This window comes from Pleuronectes platessa, chromosome 12 (assembly GCF_947347685.1).
Source record: "Pleuronectes platessa chromosome 12, fPlePla1.1, whole genome shotgun sequence".
NCBI classification, from domain to species: Eukaryota; Metazoa; Chordata; class Actinopteri; order Pleuronectiformes; family Pleuronectidae; genus Pleuronectes; species Pleuronectes platessa.
In genome coordinates, this window is record NC_070637.1 from 11,420,887 (window position 1) to 11,443,014 (window position 22,128).

Genomic DNA, 22,128 nt, shown 5'->3' on the forward strand with positions numbered 1-22,128 from the left:
AGATCATTTCAAATATGTACAAAGGGGGACAGGGGAGGGGTTTGTTTTGAGGAGTAGAAAAAGGGTGAGGGCGGGGGCTTCTCCACCTCTTCTCTCTCCTCCAGCTCATCTCGGCCTCCTCCTTTCTGTAGCTCGGAGGATTTCGACATTGTAGATCGTCACAAGTTTCTCCTTCTCCTTGTCCTTCTCCTTGTCCTTGTACTTCTCCTTCTCTTTCTCCTTCTCTTTCTCCTTCTCCTTCTCTTTCTCCTTCTCTTTCTCTTTCTCCTTCTCCTTCTCCTCCTCCTTCTCTTTCTCTTTCTCTTTCTCTTTCTCTTTCTCTTTCTCCTTCTCCTTCTCCTTCTCCACCTCCACCTCACTGCTACATCCTGTATCAGGCTGGGGTGGCTCCTGGTGCAGCCTTGCTTCCATCAGCTTAACCTTGGCCTGACAGTCAGTTAGCTTAGCAAGGCAGTCCAGATAGGCCCTGAGGCGAGCGCGCCGTTTCTTCACCTCCTTCGCTATGACAACATCTTTCTCTTTCAGCTGGTTTTCCAGCTGCTCCACCTTCTCCGTCAGGGCCTGGATCTCATTCTCCTTCTCGGTCTCGGTCTCGGTCTCAATCTCCTTCCTCTTCTCCTTCTCCTTCTCTTTCTCCTTCTCTTTCTCCTTCTCCTTCTCCTTCTCCACCGCCATCTTTATGAACTCATCTCTGTCTTGAAGCTGGTCTTGCAGCTGCCACACCTCCTCCTTAAGAGCATTGATCTTCCTGTAGGCTGTGAGGAGTTCGTCATTGAGGATCTTCAGAATATCTGGTTTCTCCATGGTTCACCACAGAGAGTAGATCTATCTTTTGAAGAAGCTGTTGGATGAGTTGATGCACTATTTTCCGAAGAAGTTTCTGCTCTTGTCTGGAACTTGAAGTCAAAAGGCTTTATGTCTGCAGGTGACAGGATGAAATAGTGTGTAAGATTTAGGTGAATTTGATCAATCAAACATTCAATATAAAACAATTGACACAGATAGAGAGACACACGCAGAGAGAATGAGAGAGAGAGAGAGAGACAGACTGGCTGGTTTGAGAGAGAGAGAGAGAGAGAGAGAGAGAGAGAGAGAGAGAGAGAGAGAGAGAGAGAGAGAGAGAGAGAGAGAGAGAGAGAGAGAGAGAGAGAGAGAGAGAGAGAGAGAGAGAGAGAGAGAGAGAGAGAGAGAGAGAGAGAGAGAGAGAGAGAGAGAGAGAGAGAGAGACTCCCCTTCTGCTACTTGTGTATATGGTTGCCATGGAAACTCAACTGAATGCAACTGCTCTCTCCTCACTGGGACAAGAGAGAAATCTAAACTCTGAGTGCACCACTCAAACAACTATAATTCAGAAACTATAAGTCCTATCTGTGAAATAAAGACATCGGGAGAATTCCAAGACTTTGCCGGACACACAGATATATTTGAAATTTGTGAGAGTAAAAAAATGGGACCGTGTGAGCAAGTTATGCAAGTTGATGCTCCTTCCAGAAAAGTTTTCTCTGAAATAACATTAGACCCAATAGAGAGGGATTGTTTTTTTCCTTAAAGGAGCTACACACCTCATGTAATGTGCTCCTAGCATTAACTTAAGCTTCCGTCAACTTGTTCTTCAACACATTCAAACTACACATTAACCAAAAAATCACCAGTAAATTTTTTGGGGAAATAAAACTTCCCTCATCAATCACCATGGCACCAAGCCCCTTTGATTTGAATTTGAATCTGAATTTGATTGGCAGTGATGGAAACTGTTGTTTTTTTTACTTTATCTTAAATACTAAAGTTAAACACCAAGGTTAATCTTCCCAATGTTACAAAACACATTGTTTGGTAGAATAAGATGTGAAATGGGAGAATTTCCTGGTGCTACAGGTGTTTTGTCCACAATGCCTCGCTCTGCCTGGCCTCGGCGACCTAACGCTACTTAGCATCACGTTAACACATATCACTCATTAAGATAAGCAGCAGAAAACACAAAAGAAGCCAGCAACAATATTTTCACATTTGTCATAAAAGCAACAGAAAACCGCACATTATCAACATGTAACAGCAGAAGCTTCATATTATACAGTGGTTTAATTTCAAACTTGAATAATGAGCCTGAATTATATTGGTTAGCATGCTGGGTAAATACAGAGAGAGGGTGAGACATGACTTACCTCAGTCAAGGTCAGAGTGCAATAGCAGCTGTCTTAAAATTGAACAGTATTTAAAGCAATCAACAGCCAATCAGAGGTCTCCTATCAAAATACCAACTTTGATGCTGTTCATCAAAGCATCAAAGGAGGTATTGAGAGAGTGTCCCTGTCAATCAAAAACATCTTCTATTTCAAATCTTAGCATCTTGTTGCTATGGTGATATAACCACCTACTGATGAGGAAGTTTTAAGATAATTTATTTCTGTAAATAAAAACAGGACGTTTCATTTTGGTGGACTTTTAATTGCGTCATTCTTGCAGCATCTGATCTTTAATTTTTTTAATGGCTCCTGTCTTATCACCTTCTTGTCTTAGTATTTATATATATATATACATATTATATATATTATATATATACAATATATATTTACATATATGTTTATATACATTAACATATGCATGTAATAAATGAAACAAAATACATTGTTGTTCATTTCGTCGTGTAACTCTTAGCCGCAGTATTTCATCACAAACGAACATGTGAACATTATACAACCCAGGATATTTCCAAACAAAATTCAGACTTAAATAGTTTAAATTTATTTTACCAAGAGGTTCATGTCACACTGTATGGAGAATATTTAAGATAAGACGATTTTCTACAACCACAAATTCCATTGCACAAGTGTTTTGCAGCAGAAAATACCTTCATAGGTGTCTATGGATGAGAGTAATACAACTCAGAGCTCAAACAAAACCTAAAGAATCACGGAGACGGATGACCAATTACAATACATATGACTAACTGGATATGAAATGACTTCTACAAGAGGATATGACATTTTGATCATTTTGCGCAGCCCTAGTTTTCATTGAAATGCTTGTTCTCTCACATGAAAATACTTTGTTCTTTAAAATGCACAACAATGTTTGTCAGTAGGACTTCCTGATATCTTCCTCAACGATGAATGGACACACATTCTGTTCATCCAACGACTGCCCTACCTTACACACAGCATGAGAGTATGATTTTGAAGGTCGGATTTCAAAAACATCTCAGAGTTAATTTTTACTGTTTTAGATTCTTAGTACTGGAGATTCTTAACATCTTTCTGTCTAAAGTTGATTTTAGGTCTATTTAAGAAGACGTGTACTGTTTGTAGTGATCTATTAATGCAAAATGCAACAAATTGGTAGCTAACATGGTCTATCAATGAGGCCTAACTGGTTTGACCGCTATAGAGGCTGTTGGAATATATGAACTTCATTTGTTTGGTTAATCTTTATAGTTATTTCTAGTTTCTTGGTAGTTGTTTGTTCTGCCTTAAAAGATATAAAACAAGCACGACGATTTGACTTTTATAACTTCAGACGACAAGAAATAGCAAATAACGATTCAAAGGGAGCAAACAACATGGAACCTCGAACAAACACAGGAGAAATGATACATGTAAAATGATTTAGAACAGTCAATTATATTAATGATTAGATAATAAGATATAACAAATACGATTCTTAGTTTCAAAATGTACTCAAAGGAGAGACGTTTAAATGTGCAAGAGTATTGACATTGACAAATGTGACAACTGAAACAATAACATTTGTATTGGAAGCTATCAAATCTGCACCATCAGCAAACGTAGTCATCCTTATAAATCCTAAACATCTCATTTAATTCAATTCAAAAATATATCAGGCAGCACTATTTTGACATGTGACCATCAAATACTACAAATTGCAGCACTGACTGAGCTTTCTCATAGGTTTGACCCAATAGTTAAGTCTCTGGGCTTCAGAAGAGAGTTTCCCTTTAAGTGCCACAATAAGAATCCTTTTCCAACAGTTTGGACATCTCCATCCAGGACAGGTCCCACTGCACCTCCGTCACATCCAACTTGGTGGCAGGAAGCACATCTGCTGGAACTTCCTGTTTGGAAACTGGCCAGAAGCTCCAAGTGCAGAACTTCTGGTACCTTCAGGAAAATACAACAGGCAGTGAATCATTTACTTCACCACCTGTTGGGCTTGTCGTTCATGCAGTAGAAAGTAGGAAGTCAAGACGGATGAAGATTTTATAAATAATAACCTGTAGTGACAAACGAGCCAAACAGTCAAAGGAATGACGATCAGAAGTAGAACCCCACATGAAGCAATGATCCATTTCCAGGAACCTGATCAAGACGACATAATACTTGTTTAAATAAATAAAATGGTTATAATAACAACAACAATTGGATTTCCAATCAACTTGGCAGACAGATGTAGTAAGTGTCAAGAAAGGGCCCACTGTATTTTGGTATTAAGCCGATCCAGTCATTTTTTAACTCTTTCTTTAACATTGTGCTTTTAAAACGTTTTCCCAGGGAATAATTCTTGGACCTTAATGAAAAAAATCTGCCGTATGTAGAGGACTGATATCTATGAGTGTGTGAAATTTGGTGCAGCTTGATTGTATTTAAGGGGACTGCTGGGCCTTGTTGAATATGCGCTCTACTGAGTCCCATTGTAGTTTCTTTCATCTCATTAGATCCTGAGGGATCTTCCTGATGAAATTAGACCTTGATGAAAAGACAGAGCAGGAGGAGAACCAGACAACCAAAAGGCCTCACTCAATAATGGAAAATGTGTTGATTAATATTGAGTATTTCCTCCAAAACAAGTAGATGTATATGAATAAGAAAAATAACAGTGGAGGCTGGAGTCTCCTCTGATGTGAAGTTTCCTAAAAGAAACAACAGTTGATATGTGACACTGATCCACTTCTATAGAACACACAGCAGAGTGATGATGTTCAGCTGACCTCTGTCCGGTCTCACTGATAACCAGCTCTCTGGACTCTGCAGCTGTCTGACGCACACCTGTAGAAGCCTTCATCTTCCCGTGTCACATTCTTAAGAGTCATCTTTACGACTCGGTCTGAACCGGACGAACTGTTAGAGTCAATCAATGCTCCGTTTTTAAAGAAGCTGGTTTGTTTGTGTTTGCCGCTCTGATGCTGATAACACAAGGTGACATCGTCACCCGTAAACACAGGGGAGGCTTGGGTCTTCAGAATTATGTTGCCATCTGTGGAAGAAAAATTGAAGGCGAGATTGAACTCCTACTTCTTTTAGCCCCTAAGGATGCTGAATTTTTGCGGGCGCAAACATTCAGCATCCTTAGGGGCTAAGCCCCCCCTTTCTTTCAAACCTAGAAACGCCCCTGCGTCCAATCCATCTATTAGCTTCAAGACCTGTCTCCGACCTGACATGTGTATCCAAACCTGCTATTAGTACCAGGGGTCCTGCCTTTCAATAATAGATTGAATGACTTTGACCGCAGACGTGTGGATGTAAATATTCCACACTCGCCTAAGCAGTTGTATTTGTTTACATCACTGCCGGACTGCCTGGGGAGAGCGGTTATTTTTATGATGTGCTTTGTTTGGATGATTGTTGTTGTGAAGGGTGAAGCACGGGGCTTCTCTCAGCGAGTGACGAAGAAAGAGTTGTGGGAGCGCTCGCTGGCGAGGGGTGTCAGGCTGCCTCACAGGCAGGAGTCGGTAATTAATTTTGTATGAATCTCTCCCTTCTTGCATTTGTTTTGTTTCTTCTTCTTTCTTTTTTTAAGCGGAGCTCTTTAGGAAGGCGCTGGATTGTTCTAGGCACGGGAGACGGAATGTAAATGAGAGGCCATGAGAATGAATTTGCTTAAATTCTTGGACGTGTTTGGGGAAGATACTTTTTAAGATCAAACAAAGCAGAATCATTTTGCAGAAATGATCACTTTCACTAATAAGTAAGCCTTTATCAACCTCTTTGACCATAAGAGCTTAGTAACATGTCTATATCTTTATGTGCTCCACATTACAGATGGCCCTGGGATCAATGACACTGGCACCAGCAACGGAGGTGAGTGAAGAGCACGTTCTTGCACATGTGAACTCGCAAGACCCCCCCCTCCGTCTGCTGCCCTCATCCTTTCCTCCATTTCTTGCTTCATGCTCCTGCTACTCACCGGGGGATATTTCATCAACACACCTGCCCACGTTCATGAAATATCACAGCACTTGCTAACACTTCTAATTATGTGTTGAATAGATTTAAACTTCGGTGGTTTCAGCTCCAGTAATCAGAGCGGCAGTGCAGATTCTTACTGGGGTTTTTAAAGAAGGACTATTATTAGACGTTCAGATGTTCACAGCCAGTTCACTCCTGATGTCAGAGAGTTCTTGTTAACTGCATTATATTTATAAACCCACTCAGCCTCTCTCTCTCTAAGGGCTTTATTCAGTTTCTCAGGCTTGGCAGGACACAGAGATTGTTTAGGCAAATTGATGCTTTTCTACACAGGACAACAGAACAGACTGCTTGATTATCGCTGCCCCTCTTCATATGTTCCCCCTCTTTTCCTTCTCTATTCTTCTCTCTCTTCCCACCCTCCACTTGTCTAGAGGGGATGAAAGATCCCGTCGAGAGCTCAGAAGAACCCGATTCAATTCCAACTGACAGCAATCAGTCCAAAGGTAAGGGCATGGAGAAGGCACTCATGCCGCGCACTCATCCCGCACTCATCCCTATTTATAAGCAGATTCTTATTAGTAGTCACAGCTGCTGATTTAAAATTCATTCCAACCGGAGGATCCTCAGCGCTGTGCAGCCGACTGTTACCCAGCCTCACCCGCTTCGTCTCAGCTCTCTCCCCCGTCTCTTTCCGTCTCCTTGTCTCTGTAGGGGCAGGTCGCAGGCACCAGCTCCTCCAGGGCCAAATGCATTTGTAAAATCCTCTCTCCCCATTTCAGGTCTGCAGCTATGACCCTGATATTTTTGGTTTAAACGTGTCAGCACGTCTTTGGAGATTGAGTGTGATGAATTACCCGCAAACTGAACTATCAGACTTTTCATAAATCAAGTGTGCAATGCATATTATTCTAACATGCAGCCAACACGGACTGTGTGAGGGCAATAATCATGCCAATAAATCATGTTTGATAAGGATACCCCACACTGTTGTTTCACAGGTCTCCATTGAGACTTGGAGTAATAAGGCCGCACGCAATTTGAAAAGTAGACATCAGCGGAGTGTGCTGTGATTTTCTGTTTCTGAATTTGTTCCATGTGTGGCTCTGTAGAGCTGTTAGACAAAAGAATGAGACTCTGATTATTTCATCATACAGATTTCATGTAGAAAAATTAATTAAGCAACTGTAGTAGACAGACTGTCTGGGTTGAATAAATAACAAATAACTTGGGAATAAAGCCAGATAAAGCATGAACACTGTGTGGCTCAGGGTTAAATTTAGAGATGCCCCACTAACTCTGGTAGTTTGTACAATACCAAATTACATGATTCTCTATACCAAAGCAAAATGTAGCAAACAAAAGAGGCTGCTGCCCACACACACACACACACACACACACACACACACACATACACACACCTCCACATAATCATCGTCAAGCAGTAGTTTCAATTGAGTGACATAGATGCTGATTTAAAAGTCGGTGTTATATTTTGATGTAAATTGCTCTTAATGGTAAAGGGACTGTATTTATATATGGTTTGTATCGTCTTAACCACTTAAATCACTTTCCAGCCTCGGCAGATCCGTCAAGGTCAATTTGGGGATCGTCATCTTGCTCAAGGGCACTTCAGCATTCAGCTCGTACTGCAAAATGAACGCGCTTTCTCAGCCATGATTTCTTCAATAGTTTTTTGTTTTTTTTTCCACTGTGAAGCAGAACACACAACATCGGTCTTTCTCCAGTTTGGTTTTCCTTCAGAAGTCACATCCAATCCCGCGAGTTGTGCTGTTTCCACAATGGCCTTTGGTCGTCTATAATCTTTCTGTAATGATCCTCCTGAAACCGCTAAATATATCCGAACACAACCCTTACTAACGTGCCTTCCTTCTTCATCATCATCATCTTCTTCTTCTTCCCTTCAGCCCATACAGTGCTGTAGAAAAAACATCACGTTCTCCGAAGTCAGGAAATAGTGATTCTCATCACATCTGTAGTTGGGATCTGTTCGTGGAAAGCCGGGTAGCACATAGTGTGCCTTTATAAATTAATTCCTATATAAGAACTCACGATGTAGGGTTATCACAACAGACCTGAACAAAGATGGTGGGTTATTTTATCTATTTACCTTTATCTCCTTCTTCAGCCTCAGTGCTCAGATCCTTTTACTCCTCGTGCCAAGTAAAATTCCTCATAATTCATTTCACTGCCCTTGATGAAATGGAAAAACAAAATCAATGACATTTGTTGTAGATATTGATAATGTTAATGATCCTCAGAGCTGAGCTTTTCTATACTGCCATCATCACAGATATTTATTTATCTGCGCCATCTTCAGGCCAAAATGGCAACAGTGCATTTTATACACATTTCATATTCAATGGGTGATTACTCTGAAAAGTCCTGACCAGATTTATGAAACCAACAGAGAAAAAGTCCATTTTGATTAATGACCACCGTCATTCTCTGAAGCCAACATTCGGAGAACCTCTCCATTTCCCTGTTACTGAGAATATACATGTTGGACTGCAGCTAAATGTTGTTGCCTTGAATAGTCCTTTGGTCCATAACATATCAGAAAATAGTTCAAAATATGTTTTATTAAAATGTCATAAAGCCGAAGGCGGTGTCATCCCACTGCACTTCATGTCTCCCAATCAGTCCAAACCATTCAGATATTCAGTTTACGATCACACATGACCGGGAAAAGCGGCAAATCTCCAGCCTCTTCATTTCGTGGGCGCAATGATCATCTCAGCCGAGCAGCGGTTGATCCAAATGAAAGTGCACAATCTTCATTTCACACTCATTTCCTCCGCAGAACTCAGAGAAATGACACGCAGTGATATAGCAGATGTGTTTTTGTGTTCTCTGCGTGATATGATTATTCTTCCGAATTTAAATTCTACACCCTGGATTTTGTTTCCCACCCAGACACTGTTGAGAAGAAGGAATGACCAGCTGAGGACGGACAATCAACCTCATCTGACAGCCAGCAAACTGTGCGGAGGCCAACCACTCTGGTGTCAGACCGGCCCATGTCAGGGGCGGCTCTGACACTGGCCCCAGGGCAACCAGTCACTCACAAGATGCTCAAATTCCCAACTTGATTTAGCTTCCCCCCCCCCTTCTTTAAGAAACTACTCACCCCTGAAGTATGTCTGTACTGTATGTATATGTATGTATGTATGAAAAAAACCTTACTATAACAACTAGAACATATCAACCAGAGAGATGAGCCATACCTCACTGTGTGTAATAGTCATACTTTATTTCCAAGGCTGGGTGTGGTGAGACAAACTGGGTTAACTTCTCTTCATTTTCCATTTCTTTAAATGTAAACCCACTGTGAGAGCATGGCGAAGCTGTCAGAGGACAACAGACACAGCTCCTACCTGTCCACACTCCAGGCTGGGTGATGCTTAACATCCCCCCCCCCCCTTTTTGTTCTTACACTGTCCCTATGACACCCAAAGGTGACACCTGCCTCTCGCGAGTCCCTTCATAGTGCGACACACTGACACCTGCCGTGTCTCCCCACGCGCTCCTGCACGTCCAGCACCATTGTTTAGTCAAATCGGCCGATTCCTTTGTTCCATGAGGCGACGTGCCGCTTCCCGGGCCTTTCATCTTCCAACATCTCCGACAACGTCTTATCTCCACCGCTGCTGTAACTGTGGCTTAACTCGTTTTTACCAGGAAACTCTTCATCAGCGCGCCCACGCACACTTAAGAGGATGTGAGTGTCTTTTAACAAATCGATTACGCCCCCCCCCCCCCGCCCTCCCCCTCTCTCTCTCTGAGCCATTTGCGGTGCATGCCAGAAAATTGCTTTGAACTTCCCCAACATAAACAGGATTTACTGTCCTCTTCGCTTTCGCTTGTCTCCTTACCAGATTGTCTATAATTGTATCGAAGGAATTTGCCTTATCTCATATCGAGCGACAAAATCACAATCACAGACCTAAAGAGGTGGTCAGAGTAGGAATTCTTGGTTGTGCATTGCTTGCTGATGATTTGTAATTTTAAGTTCGTCATGTAATGGCTAATACTTGTTGTTGCTTTTATCGTTTATTCCTTCAGTTGATTTAAAAAGAAAATAGTTTTTGGGTTCTTTTCAATGTCGGTATAATTCATGAATTATTTTCAGTGGTGCCATACAACAGATGAGATGGATTTAAACTTCTATGGAATGATGCCTTCATACTTTGATGTTTGCTTTGCTAAGCTATAACAGAAACAACTAATAAAGTTTAAGTTGGAATCCATGTCTCAGCTTTAAATGTGTCTCGTCGTGTGTCTTGTTTTTTACTCGCGTCGTCGCAGCAGTCAATGTTTGATTTCATTTCAGCAGCAGCCGGCACACTTCATGTCCCCTCACTTCATACGTGTGAAATGGAACAACTGTAGCAGAGCGATCAGTCACGTGTGTCTGGGTCGACAGAAACAATTAAGTGTGTGCTGTGATCAGTGGCATGCTGCCTCTCTGGCCCTCAGGCTCCATCCTGTATGAGCAGAGAGGAGATGTCTGGCAGACCCTCTTCCCCTCGGAGGCACCGCTCCCTCTGACAAACCCACTAATGGCCTCGCGAGACCTCACAAGGAGTTTGTTATCAGAGCCTCAGCAAGGCTGCAGAGCAGAACCTCTCTCTGCCACCTCCCTTATCACTGAGGAAAAGGTTAGCTCTGCAATGTTTTAAATCTTAGTAGGTAAATGTTTACTTCTGTTCATTACTCACAACTAACACGAGTAGAACTTTGTTTAATCACAAACCACATTCCCTGGAATCCACTCCCAAACTGATTCCCCTTGCCCAAGAAATATAATAACAGGATACAGAGAAAAGTTTGATTTCAGGTGTAAACCAAAGAGGCTGATACATACGAGAACATTCCATATCCTCAATTCCTACTGTAATACGTCATTTATGTAAGAAATGTAAGACTGGTACATCCTCCCACGTGGTTTACACAGTGAGCATTGATTCATTACCTAAAAGTTCCCCAGTATAAACTTAATTAAAAAGGCAAATGACTTATTTCCAATACATGAGTTTGCAAAAGAAGTTGAACTTTCCAATTATTTCTGATGGGATTCGATTGTCCGACAGGTTAGAGTGGACAACAAAAAAAAATTTAAATTACTTTCTGAAAAGTTGTAAATGAAAGTTTTGCTGCATTACAACAGGGACTGAGATTGAGCTGCTCTATCTGCCATGTAGACTAGTGAAATCGATCGGCTGCCTCTCATCCACAGGTTGGCGCTTGTATCAGAGTCTAATCCTCCATATGAGACACGTCAGTCAGTGAGAGTGTGTTTTTCAAACTTAATTCAGAGCTGTCTTACTTCCATTACTGCCTATGAGAGCTGCAGATTGTACCCCCGGGGGTAGGTGGGTGTTAGTGGGCTTTTTGTCCGTAGTAAAGGGGCTTTACTTTGCCAACTTTATACAACTCCACGTCTTCCAACATCTCTGCATGGAAATAATCAAAAAGAGTTAATGAAGATGTAAAGAGTGCGCTCTGTGAACAAGTTATAAAATGTGCCAGAGATTCAACGAGCAGTTTGACGAAATTGAAAGTGAAAGCCCACCAACGCATAAAAAGCAGACTGGATTCATATCGTTATCCACTGGGTGAAATACTGACAGAGTGGGGAGATGCACCAGAGCAGCACTGAAGAAAATCATAATCTCCATATCCCTTCTCGCATCCTTAGCAAAGTTCAGGCTCTATGCAAAGTTTATATATATATATATTATGTTCATTCTAATGTCTTAAACAGTAATGTTAATGTATTTCTTTGCTTAATAATCCTACCACCATGTAATACACTGAAGAGGTCAGGTTGGAAACTCCATGGGCTTATGCATATTTTGTATTTTGCGTTGAGTGTTGTTTGAAGTCTGTTGTGGTGGTAACTGAAGTTATACTTTAAATATAAGAGCATTTACTGGGATTCAAATCATCGACTAATGTATAAAGTAACTAGAATGATGCTCAGTAGGAGAGTATAGGACCCAACAGGCCCCTCAAATCCAATCAAGCTGCCCCAAATTCCTCGATGTCAGTCCTCTTCCTGACCTACATCGAGATCTCTGTATTGTTTCTTGAGTTAAATCAAAAATAACTCAATTTTAAAGAAAGTTTAAACAAAATGTTGATCAGCCCCGTTAGTCAAACCCACTCTAAAAGTTAATGGGTTCCCGGCCCCGCCACATACCCCCACACACCTTCCAACTTTGATTAAAACAATTAAAGCCTCTGTGTAGAATTTGACAAGCGTAACTTCGGAGCCCCTGGTGGCACAAACAACAGCCTACACCAAGTCTGTCTCATCGCTCAACAAACAAAAACTTTTCCATCAGTGTTTATATTCTATATGAGAACTTTTTGCACCATCAACGAAAGATCTAATTAAGTCTCACTACTCCTAAGAATCTTTAGTGTCTCGTGAACAGTGAGTCTGATCTACTGAGCCGGCCACATTTCATAATAATGCCATACAAACCATTAGCCAATCAGATTTACCTTCAGCCTCAGCGTACCCTAAAGTTCGAACTGGATCACTGATTACAAGGCCAACAAACCTGATGACGCTATGGTGATAAGGGAAGTTATGTCCCTCACATCTGCTGGTGGCCACTAACACCTGCCAACATCCACTGGTAGTTGGTAACTTAAATTGTGCAGAAGACCTTAAAAACGTACAAGGGACATTCAACATGTCGTCCTATATTCTAATACAATGGGCTGAACATTGGGCAGTATGTCAGATTTTATCATTCATATCACTAGACAAGAGATATTATTCTAAACATGTGTCTGCTCGTTATCTAAAAGGATCTCTTCACCAGTGAAACGACAAATAGAGAACATGCTGTTTTAAATTTTGTCATTTCAACAGAGTCGTTGATAGTTGGTCATGAAGCCATTTTTCATAATGGCAAAAATCCCCACATCAACAGGTTTCCCATGTGTCGATGTGAAAAGCCAATGGAGAACAAGGTCCCCGTCACTTTAGCAGCAGAGTTTACATTCCATTAACGTGTCGCATGCCAAGCAGATGTCAGCAGTGATTGTCCCTGGAACGGAGACGGTTACGTTTTTAATGACTTCATTTGAATGTTGCGTGTCAGAGCGATGGGTTCCCTGAACTTGAGCGGTAGGTAGTGTCAGGGTAAACAACTCGCTGCTATGCTGCTCGGCATACAAAGCCACTTCAGTGCAAAAATAACAAACCGCCTACTCCACAGAAAACAACCCGCCATCCTCGTGTACGCCTAACGATGCTGGAGTTTCTGGCTTAGATCAGAGTTCTCAGGCTGAAACTGTTCACTCACATCCTCGGCAGCACTGCACAACATCACACAGACACTCCATCTGCATGTGCAAATTGCAGAGAAACACATGACAGAGTATTTATGTATGTGACAGTGGTGATGATTGACCTGTGTGATCGTCACTTCCTATCTGACAGGCCTTATCAAGCAGCTGTGGGCTGATATGATGCGCTCTGCTCCGTTTATTCCATTTTCCAGATGAAAGCCCTGTGGACGTCTTCCTATATAAACATGCGTCACCATGCTCCCTCGCTCCTTCCTTTCCCACCACTCGCCTACTCCTAACTCCTCCCACTGCCCCCCCCCCCCATCCCCCGCCATGCTAGTGAGACCCGGCGCCACACAAGCTGTTAACACAGCACAAACAAATTGGAGAAAAATAATTCCAGCTCTAAAGCCTTAAATCCCAGCGCTAGATAAGCTGTTTTTATCTGAGGTACAGTGTTTGCCCTTCATAAAAGTTCATCTCCCCCACAAGAGGCGAAGGCAACACTATAGGTGAACTAAGCCGAGATAAACACTCTAATTGGGATGAAAATTGACGCCATTCATTATGGATGCCTGTCTTCAAAGCAGCGAGAGCCACTGAAATGTTGAAAGGAAATTGACTTGCAGCGTTGCCGGTTTGCTTTGAAGAAGTGAGACCGCGTCGATTAAACTCCGCCGGCACAAGACGGTTATGAAGATTACATTTGTTGTCTGACTGGAAAAGCATGTTTGTCTCGTGCTGACGGCCCCTCATGACAAGAGAACTGAGGAGAAAGAGGATTAATAAACTCACTCTATCGCTCTCTGTTGTTGCTCTAATTATCAACTTGATAATGTGCTTATTAAGGTGATACGGCAAATTCTCTCCATTATGGCAGCTATGGTACAGATAAGGCCGGATGGAGGCTGTTAAGTCTCAGACATACAGTTTACAGTTATCAAAGTTTTGTACATTTTCTGCTGTTAATCACCTGGCAGTGAATGAGGGCTGAGGAGAGCAGTTCGCTAATGGCTTTTTCCATCCATTTTCTCAGAATAACAACTTGGCAATAATTCACATGAGTGACATCCACACCTGATTTCACTGCTGGCTTCAAAACAAAACAGAAACAGCTTCCTATAAAATAAGACATTTTGCTGGATTTTGAAACTGATGTGGTTGCAGCGGCTGTATTTTATTGGGTTAAACTTCCCCAGCACCAAGAAAAACCAGGAGCTGCTGGGACCAATATACACTCCTGTATTTATTTTAATTAGAGACCCATCAACGTTATCTGTTGATAAACCTCAGAGAAATTGGCATCATTAGCTGCGACTGTCCTTGTTATTTATTATTACAGGTCAAAGCTTTTATGTGAGCGAACAGGCTTCCATTTGGATTTCGTCTAAATAAATAAATGCATGCAGTGTGTGTGTGTGTGTGTGTGTGTGTGCGTGTGCGTGCGTGCAATGTGCCTTTTTTGGGGAGAGATAAAACGGAACAGGAGATTTAAATGATAACATCTCTTTATGTAACACTAATAAACTGAGTGCGGTTGGGGAAGGAATGGGGAAGGAATGGAAAGATGCTTTTCCCCTTTTTAATACATTTACTTTAGAAGTCATTAAAGTTTCTCCATGTTTTTTATTTTCCTCCAACAGGAGAAATTACCCGGAAAGCCTAATGAAAGAAAGTGAAGAGCAACGTGTCGAAAACGCTCGGTAATCAAATTGGACGTTAATAAATGCATTAGTCTTATTTAGCTGTGACTTTGGGAGCGTTATGGTTATTTTGGCTGATGTTCTCTAAATCATTAGAGCAAAATGAAATGTCACCTGGGCCTTTGGTTCCCAGGTTTGTCTGGGGATGAATCAGCGATGCATTTAGAGATCAAGGACTTACAAGAGGAGCTGTGGGGAGTGCAAGGTTTCTCCTGAAGCCCTGCTGCTTTTCACTGCATCCATCTGAAGTGAATGCACTTTACTACTAACACTGAACACTGGCGGAGCCGTGGGGAAGCTGGAGTCAATTGTTTAAAAAAGAAGTTTTTCCCTCCACAGGTTTTTAAAAAATCAGTAGGAGACTCTTTTTAAATGAATGACAGGTTTAAAGATAAAGACCAGAATATGTTTTTGGAAAAAAGCATTCAACTTTAACTTGAGTTTAACGGTGCAACTCCTGAACCTTTCTAAACATACATCAACATGCAAGTGCTCAACTATATCATTATTAATCCCTGAATCTGACCTACTGGTGTTTGCAGTTCCCAGTTGAAGTAAGATGTAATTTAACAATCTTATTAATGACTTATCCAAGAGAGGAACTCATGTTTAATGCTTTATTTTGCACATCTCTCATGAGTCGCAGTGAACAGTTCAGTTTAGTTTAAGTGACAGCTATGATAAATCAAACTGATCAAAACACAAGGCACAAGCTAACCACATTAATACCTGAGTGTGAGCGGAGCTTTCGACATCACTCATCTCTGCCTCCTGTGAGATGTCATGTCATGTCATGTCATGTCTGTCAAATGGCAGCAGTAACACCACTCTTTGCCTTCAGCTACTCGTAGTAGTGACAGAATATGTAACTATCAGCTTATTTACCCTTTAAGGCCTCGTTGAGAAATATCTCTGTTTACTGTGCTTTCCGATCTTTACACCTTCTCTTTAGGGAGAGTTTGACCTTCCTTTCTCAGGGATAAACATAGATATACTGCAAGACTTTTATCCAAATGTATAAAAATAATGTATTGAAGCTAAAAATCACTGTAACAGTTCCACTTTGTTATGTAGGGGCCTTTAGCAAATCTGTGCTGGCTTTAAGGCTCTAGAATGAGGCAGCTAGAGGGCTCCAGACCTGAATCCATAGTTGGACTGGCCATCAGGAGGGCCGCTCGCTCTGTGGGCCTCTGGAGCATCATTTGGATTGTGCAGCAGCCCACACCGATACATGGGAGGACACAGCTCTTCTCATTCTGGGCTGATGTCATACGAATGGATATGGATTAGGGTTCCACTGATGCGCTTGGAGTAGAAGTTGTGAAAGTTTATCTCTCTAGGTTACATTGACTGAGGAAAGTGGACAAATATTCCAACAAAAAGGGGAAGGGGGGAGCTGAAAGGAGGGGGGGGGGGGTAGTATGGCTGGTCTTTGTGAGAAACTCCAGGAGTCCGTCCCCGTCTGTATCATTGTCAAACTTCAAGATTTATCCTGCGATATAGTCGAGTCTTTGATTGTCATCCATGGTCATCTGAGAGTTGCAGCACATACGCTATTATTTTTGTGCGCTTAATTTCAGGTTTGCTTTTTGGCAAGTCAAAAAATAGTCAATAAGTGCCCAAAGCATCGGGGATTTTAATGCCTCCAATTTGGCAACATATATTCCACTTAGTGTTTTTCAACTGTTACAAGTGAGTTGATCATATATTTGCCAAAGCTCCAGGAACCTTCAGGGAAGTGCTCATATCATCAGCTCTGTGAGTATTTTAATCAAATTAATGTTTGCCAAAGGAATCATTGTGTTTTACATATGGACTGCATGAGGTAGAGCCCCTGATGACGTGGTTATGTTGAACTACCTTGTCCAAAAGAGTGAAGCAGCATCACTCGTCTGACTGTCTGTGTGGTTAAAGTGTTATTATGAGTTTTGTGACTGGGGAAACAAACTCACAGCACTAATCAAGAAAGTCTGAAGAAGTATTCAAATGAATCCTGGCACCAACTTCTACGAGTGTGATGAACAGAGACTGGAGGAAGCCGCTGCCAAACAAAGTTCCCGCGAACCCGAAGCAGCAGACGCGCTGAATTCAACGCAGATATCGAGTCATAACAATCTGCAGATTTCTGATGTTGATGTTTGTGAATCGACAGTGTGAAGAATTACATATACCTGATTCTTTTATTTGAGATCTTCACGAGAGGAGAGAGAGAGCCTGATTGCTTTTGCATTTCAGCATCTTGCCTGTCGGAGCCTTCGGGGTCCTCCAGTGCTTTGGAGAACCGTTGCCGTAGCAACAGGCTGTACTAAGTGAAGCCCTGTTTGCATTCACAATCAGGTGAAAGGAATTTATCCATTGAGCAGAGTGGAGGGAATGGATTCTCCTGACTAGTGTCCACTTCACCGTTTTCCAATTTAGTTGAGCGTTTGCCAGGAAAACATCTGAGGTCAAGTTATGGTTAGTTACGTGAACAACAATAACAAATCAGATTTCCCAGGTGAGCTGTGGTGCTGTTGAGTCTCTGCTCCTGATCCCGGTAATGACAGCTGCTGGCTGGTGGTATTTATACCTATACTACTTTACAAGGCAGAGCAGGGACATGAGACCATCGGATGGTTGAGGTGACACGCTCCTTTCAGAATCCTCTCCCGAAAGACCACGGCCATCAATTACACATGGGCCAAAACATTCCTTTGTGTGTCAGGAAAGCCATCCGTTAACAATGAGCAACCGGCAATCAAGTATATACTGGGGTGAACATGGTGTGACCCCCAGGGGCCGGCTGTATGTGTATTTATTGATTCCCAGATAAGGCTACGGAGCGCCGCTCCTTCTCACCGGGATTCATTATTTTCTGTGCCGACCTCCCGCTGGTTATGTTAATGTGTCATGAATTTCCATAACAAAATAGGCATCAAGGTAGGCAGGAAAATCACTTCAACACAGCATGGAATTTAAATGTGCCATTTCACAACCAATCATTCAGCGATGAAGTGTGGATGGGTGCAGACAGACACGCTTGTCTCTGCAAGCCACCGCAGGACAAGCGGAGGGTAGAGGACAACATGTGTGGGGATTTCTTCGACTGTCCCCTGCTTCATCCTCGTCATCCCCTTCACTCTCATTAAGATGAATAATTCAATATATTCCTCACAAGCCATTAAAACTGAGAATTTCCACTTGTGTTTACTATGACAGTAATTGGAAAACAGTTGAGAATTCCTAATATCTATGTTGAATTACGTCGCTGATACATGGCTGCATGAACTCCATTAGAAGACATGATTCATTTAGCATCATTACCAAATTGCCTGAGCCTCCTAGAGAGGTGTTAACAATTCAAAACGAGCAGATAGAGATGATTAAAATGACACCAGAAACACTTTTGGGTCCTTCCTGTCACAGAATGCCACAGCGTCTCAGCAAGATGCAAGTCACAAAACACAGGATTCAGGGACACTTTCGCATTCACTTTTAATTGGCTCATTTATTCCTGCGTGCGAGTGTGAGAGGGGAAAAAGGAGCTTTGTTGAGCTTAAACTTAACTAACAAAGTTTTGGAGGATGTCTGAGGCGAGTTTTGTGGATTGGAACAGACTCTGACATTAATGGAGAGAGGCTGGAGCGTCTGCAGATAGTCCACGTCTCCCTCGTCTCCAGGCTAAACACCTCTTGCCACAGCCGTCAGCCCCTGCAATTGATTAAGTCCGTCTTGCTGACAGGAAGACACAAGGTCACAATTATGATGAATGCTCTTTTGATTCTTTTGATATCACGGAGGCTTAGGAGAAAGACTGTAATTTACTTTTGTTGAGCTCGTAATAATTAGACTGGTCAGTCAGCATGGGATAATACTGACTGCTCGGAGTGGATTTTGAAATTCATTCCTGTGAGATTCACTTGGATGAACCTCGGTCGCGATGCTCGAACATCGCAGCAACTTTTTCCTCCGGCTGTTGCAACAGGAATTTAAAAAAATTCAATTTCGGAGGCCGAGTCACTTTATTCATCGCACCATTCCGCTGTGCATCTATCAGCTCAGCGATCTGTTAATGTAGCCTGTCAGATCTGAGCTTAGGTCCTTCTCACCTTCAGCGTCTCAGCACCTCAATATCTCCCTTCTCTCCAGCTCTTCACGGCTCAATACTCTCTGCTCTAATATATATGACCAATCCTTTCAGAAGCCAATTCAGAAGCTAACCACCACATTCCGGACTTCTATCAGGGCCTGATAATGTGAGGTTTGACCATCTGTCAGTGCTGGGACTGTTGGCTATAAACTTCACATGCTGTCCTTTTATTCATCTGCTTTTCTTTTTCTGGAGGTGAGATGCAGCCAGTGCCTGAGAGCCACAGAGAGAAATCAATTACTGCTTTTGCCTCTGCCTAAAACAACCCGTGTCAAAGACTGGCCTCAAAAGGGAGGACAAAAGGGGCCGGTGGTCCCTCAAAACTCCCAAACCTCTGGAGACAGGGCGGGGAGCGTCCTGTCACGAGCTCTGACACGCAGCCGTCACTGCCACCAGCACAAAATAGGCCCCTGTCACACCTCAAAATGGGTTCCAGCAACTTCATGTGCAATCTGTCCCACATCAGTGATTGATGACCACAAAGTGAAATATGAGGGAAGACAGCAGAGAAATGGCTATGGCAGAAAAGTGAAGCCATTTTGAGTAGTAACCTTTACAAAGCTCATACACTTCAGGATCCATAATGGCACGATGGCCGATCGAAACTTTCTGTGATTGAAACAAGTGACTGAGATAATAAAGTAGTGTGTTAGAGGTATAAGGAAGAATAAAACACTAGAAAGAGAGAAATCAGTCTGCTTCGATGTATTCTGCGTGAATGAGCCTTCCTCACATGACTAATCATGCTTAATGATTCAAGCTACAGTGCACGTGCAGTGACAATGATTATCTGTCAACACTGAAGCCGTTACTCTTTTTGATAGCACATCATTCTTATGCATTTCAGTGGTAATGACATATAGTCAGACTTCTCAAGAAAAGTTTGATGCTTTATTTTGTCAGTAGGAAGGTGCTTTTTCACACAACACAGAAAGTCTCACGAGTGACTTACTTGTCAGCTCCGTGTTTCTTAAATCCTCATGTCTCCGAAAGTCCCTGAGTTGTAGGTGAGGCAGCTGAGGCCGTGCGAGCCCTTTGAAGCTTTATGAAGCCATTAGAGAGAGAGAGAGAGGAGGTTACTTCAAATCACCAATCTTTCTTATTGAAAATTATCCCTCAAACTCATGAAATGACCTTCGGCTGTCACTGTTTACTAAAATACTTTTTAGTATCGAACTCCCGTGAGTGATGTTAAACTCTAAGTGAGTGAATTTGAAGCGAGAATGCTAAACTATGTCAATAATAGAAGAATAAATCCATATTGAAAGAGAGAATAGCCTAATTCCTCTGTTACAGCATGAGCTCTAATTGCTCCAGACAGTTTGAATCATGTTGAATCCCTCCCTGCCACCTTGTCTCTGAAGCCAGAATGTGCTTTGAGGGGGTGAGACTGACGCAGAGTCGTCCACACTACAGTCGAGCCGCTGAGATGTGAATTCAATAACAGGCTGCTTTATTTTCTCCAGCCTATTGGTCCAAACCAGCTGGAGAGGCAAAACACAGCATCTGGCAGGGGAGAATGTGGGTCTCCTCACCGCATCGTGCTTGTGTTCGTCTCTTTTGGTACGTGTGGATGCAATGGCGTGGATGTGCACGTCTGGTGTCCGCAGAGAGAGGACGTGTCACAAATCGCTGCTTCCATCCCACACGCCGGGGACAGCGTGCCCATCGGCTTGGCATGATTATGGGCGGGAGAGAGCCTCTGATTGTGAGATGCTGGAGCGTGAAGCCACCGGAGAGGAATAGAGGGGGACGTGGCAGGGCCGGAGAGGAGGGATGGAAGAATGGAAGGGAAGCCCAGCTGGCGGCTGCTTCTAATTGGGCTGAGCAGGTTTCCATGGCTGACCAGACCCATATGCAGCGTGGATCTAAAGAGAGAGAGAGAGAGAGAGAGAGAGAGAGAGAGAGGGGGCCACAAGCAAAAGTTGCAGGGCAGGCCAGGCTGCAGGGGTGGAGGAGTTGGTTGGGGGGGACGGGCATGCGGGCGAGAGGCTGGTCACACTCCAGCAGTCACAGCTTCATTGTGACAGGGGGCAGAGAGAGCCAGCTGTCAACCCCTGACAACAGCACACACACACACACACACACATTCCTGACTCAGTCAACACACCAAAACAGAGGCACAACAAAAGAGACACTCATGAAACATCTACTTTAATCAAGCCATCCGGCACTCGGTGAGCGAGCGAACTGAATGGAACAAAAAACAAAACGCGTGAGAGACAGAAAGGGCCCTGATGAGATGATCGAGGGGGTGTGAGGGTCTCGCACTCACTGGATACTCCCATTGGATATTTGCTGCGCGCCAATGGAAACAATTAGAAGTGATTAAAGCGGAGGTGGACTGACAAGGGGGGTGTGGATTCAGAAGCCACCACTCCAGCCGTAGCCCCCGCCATGCCAGTTAGACGAGGGTGTTAGTGCGTGTCGTGCTCAGGGGCCAAATCGATTCACTTCACACTCGCGGCAGCATTAATTAATGATCTGTTCTCTCTATTGTACAGTGACTGGCTGTCACACCATACTTTCTTTCCCCAACTTCCCTCCGTCCTCGCCCTCCTGAGTCCTCTCCTCGTGCGTCCTCTCCTCAGTTTACCCATAACACAACACTGATGCACTTCAACATAAACGCTGACACAAACAATAAATGTACCAATAAGGATTATAATATTGGAACAGAATATATGTTTGCATGGGACATAAATTCTCGGAGTGTCATTCATAGGGCCTTTGTTTTTATTTATTCATTCCATTTACAACCGAACAGATGTCTGGAGGGCACACCACAATCCTGTTTATGAGAGAAGAGCGAGGGGGTAGGAGA

The 22,128-nt window shown here is 42.8% G+C and overlaps 1 protein-coding gene and 1 long non-coding RNA gene across 6 annotated transcripts in view; one reads left to right on the forward strand and one right to left on the reverse strand.

The window, feature by feature from the left end:
• Positions 1-9,917, forward strand: part of macrod2 (mono-ADP ribosylhydrolase 2) — a 419,150-nt gene extending 409,233 nt beyond the window's left edge. For 2 of the 5 annotated variants that reach the window (XM_053435646.1, XM_053435650.1), the window contains 3 exons: positions 5,994-6,032; positions 6,575-6,646; positions 9,078-9,916. In XM_053435646.1, coding sequence (XP_053291621.1) covers positions 5,994-6,032; positions 6,575-6,646; positions 9,078-9,100 — 134 coding nt within the window. In that variant the 3' untranslated portion in view covers positions 9,101-9,916. Of the gene's footprint in view, positions 1-5,993; positions 6,033-6,574; positions 6,647-9,077 lie in introns of all 5 variants that reach the window. The other 3 variants (XM_053435649.1, XM_053435647.1, XM_053435651.1) reach the window with 3 other exon arrangements.
• On the reverse strand, positions 4,055-5,195 carry LOC128453037 (uncharacterized). Its single transcript, XR_008341465.1, has 3 exons — positions 4,943-5,195; positions 4,229-4,313; positions 4,055-4,115 (listed from the first exon to the last, which is right to left on the reverse strand). It is a non-coding gene; the product is annotated as an uncharacterized LOC128453037 (long non-coding RNA).
• Positions 9,918-22,128: the final 12,211 nt, after the last annotated feature.